General features: G+C 37.0%; 1 protein-coding gene across 1 annotated transcript in view; it reads right to left on the bottom strand.

Moving 5' to 3' along the window:
- Positions 1-1,408: 1,408 nt before the first annotated feature.
- LOC106875001 (exportin-2) overlaps positions 1,409-12,295 on the bottom strand; it is a 28,722-nt gene continuing 17,835 nt past the window's right edge. The window contains exons 19-26 of the mRNA XM_014922942.1: positions 11,998-12,194; positions 11,377-11,474; positions 10,004-10,089; positions 7,644-7,725; positions 5,908-6,051; positions 4,294-4,391; positions 3,326-3,459; positions 1,409-1,951 (exon numbers count right to left, since the gene is read on the bottom strand). Of these exons, the coding sequence (XP_014778428.1) occupies positions 1,862-1,951; positions 3,326-3,459; positions 4,294-4,391; positions 5,908-6,051; positions 7,644-7,725; positions 10,004-10,089; positions 11,377-11,474; positions 11,998-12,194 (929 nt within the window). The 3' untranslated portion in view covers positions 1,409-1,861. The remainder of the gene's footprint in view (positions 1,952-3,325; positions 3,460-4,293; positions 4,392-5,907; positions 6,052-7,643; positions 7,726-10,003; positions 10,090-11,376; positions 11,475-11,997; positions 12,195-12,295) is intronic.

Here is a 12,295-nt window from a genome sequence, read left to right on the forward strand (position 1 = left end):
GATTCTAGACCTTGCTTCCACACATGAAACTTCATCTCTAGTTTTGGTATTGACTCAGTTATTAGAGCAAGGTCATCAGCACAGAGGAGCAGCCTGTCTTAAATTCATCTGTTTTTGCTTGGAAGACCATGATAGACTGACTCTCCAGTTTCCATTTTGTTATATGCATTCTTTTATGTTTCTGTCTATGGAGACAAGTGAAAGGAAACTTGAACTATTATACATGAGTTCTTTTCAGTTTCCTCTTTCGATACACATGGAATTCCAAATATTGGTCATATATCATGCAAATTTTAATCACACAATGCATATCATATATATATATGCATCACCCCTGCAAAACTAATACCAGTGCTAGTGCCACATAAAAAGCACCCAGTAAACTTGGTGGAGTGGTTGATGTCACAAAGAGCATCCAGCTGTAGAAACCATACCAGAAGAGACAATGGAGCTTGGTGTGGCCCTACTATCACCAGCTCAGGTTAAACCGTCCAACCTATGCCAGCATGGAAAACAGATGTTAAATAATGATGGTGCTGGCAGAAGCGTTAGCATGCCAGGCAAAATATTTAGTAGTATTTCGTCTGAGTTCAAATTCCGCTGAGATCGACTTTGCCTTTCATCCTTTGTCTCCCTTGACACTCATAAAAATATATATTCCCACCAAATTGTACTCTATCATCTGAAGTAAAAAATGGTGGTAAAATGTAGTCTTAGATATATATTATGGTCGATACATTGGATAAAATAGTGTGAGAGATACTGTGACTGACACAGTGAAAAGTGTAGACCTAAATTACGAAAGCTGAAGGACACATTAGATAATACAGTCTTAGATTGCATACTTTGGTAGATTAATTCTTCCTCTTCATTGAGTGATCATCAGCTATGACCACTAACATGAATCCTGAGTAGACAAAAGGATTTCTGCAGACAATTGGTGAGTTGTGGCATGATCAGACTGTAGTTGCAATGCATTACTGAAGATGGTAGAAAACTGAAGTTATTAGAAAACCTGTGTAAAATGAGTAACTCAGCAGCCGACGCCAGAGCTGAAGGAGACATAAAATGGAAATCAGTTCCGCATTTGCAGTATCAGTACAGCTCTGATAATCCTGATAATGTAATGACTGACACATTGGTTAATGTAGTCCTAGACATACCATGGCTCATATATTGTCCTAAAGACAATATGCATATAAAATTTTAAAAATAGAAACAAAAAAAAAGAATTATGAGAATCATCACAGATGGAATATTTTTAATGCAATTGGGCCAATGAACCATGGTTAACCTCGGATTGAATACCAAAAATACCCAAAACCTGTTCGGTCAGCAAAATAATAGAAATAAGAAAATTGACACAGAGCTAAGGAAAAAAAAAAAAGAATAAAAATCAACAAATAGCTTTTCTGTTTAAAATATCAAATTTATTATTCTTTATTGAATTTTTTTATTTCGGACAATTTATGTAACAAGCAACATAAATAATACACTTTACTGCTTGGTCACTATGCAGTTAGTCACAGTAAGAGCATTAGATGGTCACACAATGAAACAATGTCACTGTGTGTGTGTGTGTGTGGTCACCATGTCACTGTGTGTGATATAACAATATAACAACTGTATAAGTCAACATGTGTGAGCAGTGTGATCGTGATGTGACCATCGGGCCATCAAGCTGTGGGTTTTTCCATGCTGCAGTATTAGCCTTGAACTATCAGCATGAAAGTCAGACGTTGGTGAATCGTGTGAGTGAATGTATGTATGTTAGTAGTGTATGTACTGAAAAAGAGATAGACTGTCTTAATATGACAATACACAAAGGGCATACATACATATGCACAAGCAGACACACATATTACATAAGATTAACGCTAGCAGATTGCAGGTACATCTGGAGATATTGTGTGGCTTCAGGCTGTAAACCAGATTTGATTAGCGGAGTCAACTGCAGATAAAAAAAAAAACAAGAAAAAAAATTAAAACATAAATATCATGTTTAAAAAAAAAAATTAATATGATAATCAAATATAATTAGTTGACTGTAATCATGAAAGGAAAAAAAGTAGCTAATTGATTATGTCCACAGCAGAAACTATTTTCAAAAGGTATTGGTTTAGGCTTCAAACAACTAAAGTCTAAATAGAAAGCATGGATATGGTACATTGGGTAATTCTAGTGAACAACCATTAGGCAGGTTTTTAACAGAACTTTCAAGTTAGTATGACTGACACTAAATAATATGAACCATCTAATATGAACCATCAGGATACTTTTCAACTTGAGTTGAAAGGCTACAGCTGAATTATTGTTGGGGTTTTAACATGTCCAACCCATGCCAGCATTGACAACAAACATTAAATGATGATGAAAGTAAATGAAAATAACTGCAGTTGTTGATTAGTCATGAACTGTATGTAAATGCAGTTCAAAAAGTGTTGTTTGGGGCCCCATACACAGGAACTATGCCCTCTGCATAAACAAGGTTTAACCTCTTTACAACATGTATTTTATTGTGATTGAGTGGAATCGTTGATTTTTCTTTCAATTTACAAGCATCATGGCAGGTAACACCTGAAGCAGTTAGGGTTAGAATTCAGTGATGTTATTCACAATGAAAGGTGGCAAGCTGGGCAAAGTGCTTAGCAACATTTCGTTTGTCTGCACATTCTGAGTTCAAATTCCACCAGGGTTGACTTTGCCTTGATGAAGTAAGTACAGTTGAACACTGGGTTTGATGTAATCGACTTAACGCGTCCCCTGAAATCGATAGCCTTATACCAAAATTTGAAACCCTTATTTATAAAGATTTATTTATTTATGTTTTAATTAGAGAGTGTGAACACCAGTGATGATGAAACCCAACAACTGGACTGGTTCTGAGGATTCCAGCTAAGTGCTGCTCGTGATTAAAGGAAGGTCCAGTGTGATTATGGTTTCTTGATATGTGTAGCATTTGTTTTCTTGTGGTCAAAAGAAACAAAACACGGCATCTTGGAAACGACTTTTAAAGCCACTGTCCATGGATTTTATCAGGTCAGAAGTGGATGGTGTATGAGTCGCAAAGCAAGTGTCGTTTGTGTCTAAGCTTCACCATTTATAATACAAATGATGTTGAATGTAAACAGATCTAGTGGAGTTGAGAATCTTGCCTAAGTTTTAACTCTTTAACAAGGATTTCTGTGATTTGGATGCATTTTTACAGCTAGAGAGAGTGCAACAGCTAACTCAGGCCAGGCAATGTCACCAAAGCCTACAGTAGTGATGCTGTAGGCTGAAATATTTAGAAAAGCAAATCAAATGCACAATGGGTCATACTTACTCTCCCAGGGTTCTGTTCAGACAACTTTCCAAGACATTTGGCTAAGTTAATCTTTAAGTCTGGAACTAAGTTCCCAATAGGGTCATGTTCCTTTCTACCAGCAAAAGCCAACTGTGAATAGGCAATTTGGTAACCTGCAATGCAAATAGAAAAATTGAGAAATTATGTTTTGAAACCATCAACACACTTGAGATCATCTTACATCCACTTTTCCATGCTGATGTCTACCAGTGAGTTGGTAACAGAAAGGGTTGATACTTAGCACTCATTCCTTCACACCATATATCCATATCATGATAGTCATCACCACATAATATATCCGAGGATGTCTTTAATATTTAACTGATCTCACAATTCACTTGCATGACCAATCTGTCTTTCAGGTTTTAACATTTATACATTCAACTAATCATTACATTTCTCCAGCACATACAACATCTAATCCAGTGGTTCCCAAAGGTAGTACTGAAGGTCCGTAAATCAAATTCAAAATTATATATATATATATATATACACACACATAAGGATAAGCATATTAAAAGGGGTCAGTGGTAAAACTAATTCAAATATAAGGGTTGGGAACTACTGATCTAATCCCTCATCTGCACTCATTTGCATCCACTTTGCAGTTAGGCTAACATTTCTTCTAACAGGTCACACACCAACACACTCATCTTCCCTACAAACATCAGCCAATACCTTTAATACTCAGTCATGCATTCTCTTGCAGCTCAATTGTCTGCTACATCTTTCATTACATGTCTAACATTTAGGCATCCCTCAAGCTACCCTAAGTTCTCCACACTCAACAACTATGTTTCACTGCAGTGCACGAAAGATCAGCCTTCTTCATAAGCACTTATCCCACTTGACAGACAGTGCAAGGTGAAGAGGGAAGAAGTATCCAGTCTGTGGTTAGAAACAACGAAGGAAATAAAAAAAAAGAAAAGAAGGAAAAAAGAGGTTACCTGGTGTATCATCAATTTCAATGAAATGCTCATCTTCTGGAATGGACTCATCTTCTGGCAATTCAAATAAACTCAACAGTGCTTGAAGTAGACTGGCCCTACATAACAACAGTAATTGGAGTATTAATAGTAATTTCTAATCTAGGTACAAGGTCAGCAATTTCAAGTGGGGGGACAGGGTTGTGGTTGAGATGGGGTCATTTGATTAAATTTGACCCCAGTATTTGACTGATAGTGTATTTTGTTATACACAGCTCAGGATGATGAAAAGAAAAGAGAAACGTTGACGTCATGGAATCTGAAGACAAAACATAAAGAGGAAGAAGAAACACAAGGCATTTTGACCAAGACTCTAATGAGACTTCCAACTGAATGCCCTTAACAACAACAACAACAATAGTAGAAGTAGTAGTAGTAGTAGTAATGGTTTCAAATTTTGGCATAAAGCGGAGGGGGTAGTCGATTACCCCAGTACTCACCTGGTACTTATTTTATCGACCCCAAAAAGGATGAAAGGGCAACATCAACGGAATTTGAACCCAGAACGTATAGATGGACAAAATACTTCTAAGCATTTTGCCTGGGGTGCCAATAATACTGCTAGCTTGCAATAATAATAATGATAATAATGATAATAATAATAATAATAATAATAAGGAAACTCAGGATAGAAGAATGGGTAGTGAGATCTATGCGAGCCATGTACAGAGACGCTGTCAGTAAGGTGAGGGTTGGAAATGAGTACAGTGAAAAATTCCGGGTCCACCAAGGTTCAGTCCTCAGCCCCCTCCTATTTATCATAGTCCTCCAGGCAATAACCAAGGAATTCAAGACAGGATGCCCATGGGAGCTCCTCTATGCTGATGACCTTGCCCTAATTGCTGTGTCACTATCAGAACTAGAGCTGGGAATATCATACAAAAATCAGTGTTGCAAGGTATTGTGAACATTGTAAGGCAAGTATTCTCTGTATGTGGTCTTGGTGATAACTTGCAAAATGATTAAATACTTCCGTGCAGTTTTCATCTACAGTGTGTCAAAGTTGTGGTAATAAAATTAATCCTTTCTACTAAAGGTACAAGGCCTGAAATTTGTTGGGAGGGGGATAGTTGATTATTTTGACCCCAGTGTTTAACTGGTACTCAATTTATTGACCCCAATTTTGAAAGAATTTGAACTCAGAATGTGAAAACAGACGAAATACAGCTAAGCATTTCACCCTGCATGCTAACAATTCTGCCAGCTTACTGCTATAGTAGTAGTAGTAGTAGTAGTAGCAGCAATAATAATCGTTTTGAATTTAGGCAGAAGGCTAGTAATTTTGAGAGGGGGAGGTTAGTTGATACCATCAACCCAATACATGACTGGTACTTATATAATGATTCATTGCACACATTTTGAGGTAAGACATCTGACTCTGTTGGTCGCCACCTTCCTAGCAGTTAATAGTAAAGTTAACCTCAGGACAAAGAGACTTAGTAGAAATACCATAACTCATTTTTGGTGACAAAGAGGAGGACAATGATGACCAATGAACGATGGTCACCATTGGGCAAATTAAAAATATTTTGGTTTAGAACCTGCTTCACATCATCATGAGTAAATGTTACTTACCAAAGTGATTCGTAAGTCGTCAGAAATACCGGTGCTTCAGTGAGAAGTTTTGTCACACCCAAAGCACAGATCTTCCTTTCAATGTTGCCAGAGACTTTCTGAAGATCTGCGACATATAGACGTTCAACTACCATACCAAACATCCTAAACAAGTAAAAGAGTAGTAGTAGTAGTAGCAGCAGCAGCAGCAGCAAGCGACAGTAGTAACAGTCACGAAGGCATAGCAACACAGAGTTGAGAAATTCCCTTTGCAACCACAATTCCCGGTTCGATTCTACTTCTCTACCATACACTTAGGTTGACTAAGGCGATGTGAGTAGAATCTGGTAGATGGAAATTGAACACAAGCACACACATGTATAAGCACACACACCCACAAACACACAGAGGATGTTCCAAATAAATATATACACGTTGAAAGACTAAAAAGCCAGTGTTCTTAAAATAGATTTATATTCAACATTTAACAGAATCTACAAAGACAAATAAATCTTTTTTTTATGAATACTTTGTTTTCAAACTGCTGACCATTCTGGTCCAGGTTCTGCTGATAATATTAAGCAATGCAATTGCAAACATCAGGAGATATTTCATTTGATATTCATGTGTTCCCTCATTCAATGGCTGCTCTCAAGTTGTCAACTGTTACCAGTTCCATTTTGTGAAATTTAAGAATTCCCATAAAAAATAAAGTCTAAGGGTCTGAAGACAAGTGAACATGGACGGTGTTATACTGACCTCATTCACTCAAACCACTTGTTTGGCAAAATCCCATCAAGACAGGCACATTACATGACTATGGTAGTGTAGAAGTACCCCATCTTGCTAGAAATAAAGCTCCACATCTTCAAAGTTCTCTTGAATGCTTGGTACAACAGATTGTCACAGCAAGTTCAAGTAAACGTAACCAATCACAGTTCCGTTAAGATAAAATGGTGGTCCAATTAATCCTTTTGATGATAAACTACACCATACTTCCGGTAAATTACGTGCAGATTCTCAAGTCCCCAGTAGGTGTAATGAGTCATAGTAGTAAGAAAAGAGAAAGTGAACATTAACCTGAAACTGGGCCCTGAACAGCTCAAACAGGTTGAATTGGAACCCAAGATACTTGGACAATCCTGTCACTAGAAAAACTGTCCCAAGTTAAAAACAAAACTAGTTGTTTGGCGCAGAGGCATTTATGGCTACTAAGCATGGACTCTGAACAAATTTGGAAAGAACATAATGCATTTGAAATGTGAGTATATAGGAGAATGTTACAAGTCTCTTTCAAGGATCATCAGACAATGAATGGCTGTTACAAAAAGTAGGTGAAACATTACCATTCCTGAACATTCTGAGGAAGAACCAAAAAAAAAGCTCTTCTCTTATGGCCATATTCGAAGAAGTAAAGGTTTGGGAAACATTATAATGGAAAGAGTAGAAGGCATTAGATTAAGAGGCAGGCAAAGAATGCAATAGATGGACAATATCACAAGTGGTTCGGCAAAAGTGGAGAAAGCAGCTGGAGAGGTGGCGCTTAACAAGGAGAACTTTTGCTGTAGTGTCATCAGTGCACTGCAGGCACATGATACATTTGAGGTGTTCAAATGTAAGATGAGATGCTGCTCAGGTGATGCCAATTGCTGTAGCTATCAGTGAAGGGAAGGAGAAATTGGAATGTATGGGTGTATGGCGGGAGAAAGAGAGAGGAAAGGAAAAAGATGGTACAAACAAACAGAGTGAAAACTTACTTTGCTTGGATATTGTCAATGGTTTGTATTAAGACACTGGCTTCATATTTAATGGCAAAAAGGCTAAAAAATACCAGCAAACCTGATAAAAAAAGAGACAGACAATGAAATGTATGCATGCATTCACAGAAACAAACATATGAACACACAATTGTTTGATTAGTATACTCCAATCTAGAGATAATCTCAGAGTTAAAATACAAAAGTCTAATAATTTAAAAATATGAGCAATCAAAGAAACTGCAACATAACTGCTAGTAATAGCAGTCAAACTCCCCCAGATCTTATCCAATTGTTTTAATAAGAAAACACTTAACATAGTGTTTTTCTTTCTGCGCAGTCTTCTCCCACATTCTGATCAGCCCAGGCCAGAAGTTTCATATAATTTTACATGTGATACATACAGGCATGGCTATATGGTTCACAGTTACTGCTTAGCCCATTATATAAGTATCTTTATCTTGCAATTGAAACAGTCTGAGGAATGGTGAGGCTGTTCCTTAACAAGTCTCCTCACACCATGGAAAGATAAGGTGTCAAAATGATGATGACAATAATGATTTGCACTAAAACAAGCTGTGAATTCAAAACTTCTATTTCTTATTACAATTTTCAGGTTTCAATCTTCAAAACCCCTTAGCTACAGATCCCTAAGTCATCTTAAAATAATTTACAAAAGGAAAAAATACAGGTAATTACACACACACAAAAAAAAAAAAAATTATTCATTAATATAATATAGCAGTTGTTCTTTTTAAAGAGAAGAAAACTTATTTGTTGACTCTTTTGATACCAACTCGGCTGAAACCACCTCCGGCTCTGAAGTACAAATGTCTTGTTTTCATAAATTCTGAATTAAAATCTCTGTTGTTGTATCTAACATTATTTCAATAGTTTCTATAAATGCATGTCGTCACTTCACAAACCACTTTTTTTATCATAGATTGCATGTTTTTTTTATCATTCCACTAGAATTAGGGAATTTATTCACAACAATACTTAAGAATACCACCTACCCTTTGTTCTCTTCCTTCATTTCTCTTTATTTTTTTATTTTCTATTTTCATTTCATACATTAATTGCTAGTATCAATAGTCATGAGTTTCCAATAGTTCTATTACCAGTTTGCTGTATAACAGACAGTGACAGAAAAGATAGGAAAGCCTAAACACTACCAAATACATTTTGGCTTCATACATCAATTTATCAGCTCTTTCTCAATGATATACATTTCTTTCACAGGTACAGACATCATCATCCAGTGTGCTTTAGCTATTTTCTGTATTTCCTGTATTTTCAAGATTTTGATCTAGTAGTCTGCAGAGGCACCACTCTGCATCAGACATACCTTATTTTCAATTGGAATAACAGAAGTGATGTACCTTAGCTGCCACAGACACAATACGCCATTCAGTCCAGGAATAAAACCCTCAACATTACAATCAGAAGATCAATACCTTAAACATCAGACCATGTACTTTCACAATGTGTGCGCTTGCACACACACACACACACACAAAGATGCACACATACAAGTGCACATGCAAGAGATGTTGCATAGAATTTCTGTCTATTAAATTTCACTTAGAATATATTGATCAACATAAAGTCATATGATAGAAGACACTTGCCTTGAGTGTTGTGGGGTGGGACTGAACCCAGAACCAAGAGGTTATAAAGCAAATTTCTTAACCACATACATGTGTTACTATGTCCATGTCTATGAACTCATAACTCACAGGAATAAACAATCTAATGGTGTATTCGTGGGAGAAGTTTCAGTCTGATAAAGTCAGAACAACGGTGGATAAATGCCTTGTATTTATTCCGGTTTCTGTACTTTGTACACACATACATATGCTCGACAGGCTTCTTTCAGCTTCTGTCTGCTTGCTCAAGGTACCACTGTGTGGGCCTGAACCTGAAACCATATGGTTGGGAAGCAAACTTCTTAGCACTCAGCCATGCCTGCAACTATTATATATATATATATATATATATATATATATATATACATATAGGTGTGAATGTTATTCCACATTCTCTCATTAAAACTACACAAGTCTATAAAGATATGCATAGCACAAGCAATGAGGCATCTGCTTATCTCTCCCATAAACAACACATTCTATATCTCAGTGGTTTCGTCAATTTCATAATCTGGCCAGTAGAATAAAAGTATTTTACTTATTAGTTTAACCTCACCCTTACTCTTCAACAAAACCCAACAGCAATAGGGGTAAGGGAATTCTAAAAAGTTATTTTATTGCACGAATGTGATGACAGAAGCAGTTCCAGGCAACATGCTTTGCAGAATAAACAGTTGGCAAAAGCCTTTCCTGAAGAATATGGTAACTTACTCTTGATGTATTTGGTTGTTTTAGAACTCTGAAGACGTTGGAATAGAAGCATAAAGATTTGGTTGATGTATGGGGAGATAACATCTCTGAAAAGCAAAAATAAAAGTAAATTCAAAAATACTATCAGAATGGTAAAAATAAATGCATATCAATGGTTTGCTCTCTCTCGTTGATACACTCTGGTACCAAATTTCCCAAGATGGGTCCATCATAAGTTGCTTATGCCATACCCTCTGCAACGTTACACCTACTAACAGAGCACTTTACATGTAAACTTTCACCTCAATAACACGGACCATACCATCAAAACCACTACTGAACTTCTATGGAAACATAATGAGAACAACTGCCTAAAACTACCCTCCCTGGGAACACCTATGTTCCCCTACCCACAACTGGATGAAATAGCATGCAGCTTATTTCTTCTACAGCCTCTAATGTTACACAGTTAAAAATAGGTAGTAATGTCAAATTAATTTATATCTTGCTACATACATCCTTCAGCAAATATTTGAAATTAATGTTACAACAGCATCTTCCTTTCTAGACACTTGGTTCAGCTTTTGTTTCAAAATTGTAAAATAAATTATTTTTGAATGAAAAATTGAATTATGCCTTCTGAATTTTTGGGGGATTTCACTTTTTTCACTGTGATATTCAATCGTGAATTTTATAACATTTAGTACATATTCCAAATAAATGTTGACTTTCTATACTTTGTTACATTGGTGACACATGGTAACTTTTGCTAAATTGGTGACTTTGCATTTTTTTTTATAGCATAACTATGCTACAGAAAGTATGTTTTTCAAAGGGGTCAGCCTTGTCACACTCTATGTCATGCTGAATTCCCCGAGAACTACGTTAAGGGTACACGTGTCTGTGGAGAGCTCAGCCACTTGCACATTAATTTCACAAGCAGGCTGTTCCGTCAATCAGATCAACTGGAACACTCGGCGCCATAACCATAACCAGAGTGCCAATCTGTATATTGTTGTGATGCAGTGTATGATGCAGTGTGGTGTGGTGCATGGGGGTAAACTGTGTTACGTACAGAACAGAAGGCCCCCCCCCCCACGACCAGACCTCCTCCTCATACTGATTAGTTTCATATATGCTAATTCTGATGAGTGACTGTGGAAATAAGTTAGCACAGGAAAGAGCAATACTTACTAATGTCCATATTCGAAATTAGTTTATAAATAGAAAGAGAGAGAAAGCGAGTGGGATATAAGAGGTGGTGGGCGGGAAATGAGAAAGAAAGATAAACAGAAAGAAGAGAGTGAAGAACAATGTAAATAGAAGAGGAAGGGGAAAAAAAGAGAATAGCAAACAGTAGGGGAGAGAGAGAGAGAGAGAGGCACATTACTTACTGTGGAAGGAATTCTATGATATAATTGAGGAGGTAAAAGCCTTCATGGTCATTGGCTTTGGAAGCAATCAGTTTCTGGAAAGCTCCCAACAAACCATTCTGGAAGAAATAATAAAAACAGTGAAATGTCACCATCGACTATGATAAAGAATTTGTAAATTACATAAAAACCATTTGGAGTAAAATTACTTTACAGCTTTACTGGAAATCTTGCTAACAACCAATTCTAAGAGGTGTGAAGAAATCTTTTTTTATTTTACCCGTTTCAATCATTGGATTTTGGCCACTGTGCAGTGCAAGTGTATAAGTTGATTGAGACCGTTTACAGACCTTTGGCAATATGCTGTGTTTGAGAAGAAAACCCATCCAGCCAAGTGAAATTGTAGTCGTGGCAGCAGATATTGGTGTCACACAATTGGCACCCGTGCCAGTGGCATGTAAAAGCACTCACTTGGAGAGGTTCGCATTAGGAAGGACATCCAGCTGTAGAAACCCTGCTAAATCTGACTGGAGTTTGGTGCAGCACTCCAGCTTACCCGACCCTGGTCAAATCGTTCAACCCATGCCAGCATGGACAACAGATGTTAAAAGATGGTGATGATGATGATGATGATGTAGTTACCAGTTTATCAGGTTCAATTTGTTTGGCCCCTTTCTGTATAATAGCTTGCAGCAATCGGACAAGTGGAGGGATATTGCCAGGACGTTCCCAAAGAACTGGCACTAGTAGGTGGGGAAAGAGAGCCATATAGGGAGCCAGTTCATTCTGCTGTAGTTCTATCAACATGGACAGGATCTGGAAGACATACGGCACAAATTCTGGAAAAAAAAAAAAATCAGGAGAGAATTAGACAAGGAAAATAAAATAGCTATAATAGTGATGATGATATTTCAAATTTTGGCACAAAGCCAGTAATTTC

This window comes from Octopus bimaculoides, chromosome 24, assembly GCF_001194135.2.
Source record: "Octopus bimaculoides isolate UCB-OBI-ISO-001 chromosome 24, ASM119413v2, whole genome shotgun sequence".
Taxonomy (NCBI): domain Eukaryota; kingdom Metazoa; phylum Mollusca; class Cephalopoda; order Octopoda; family Octopodidae; genus Octopus; species Octopus bimaculoides.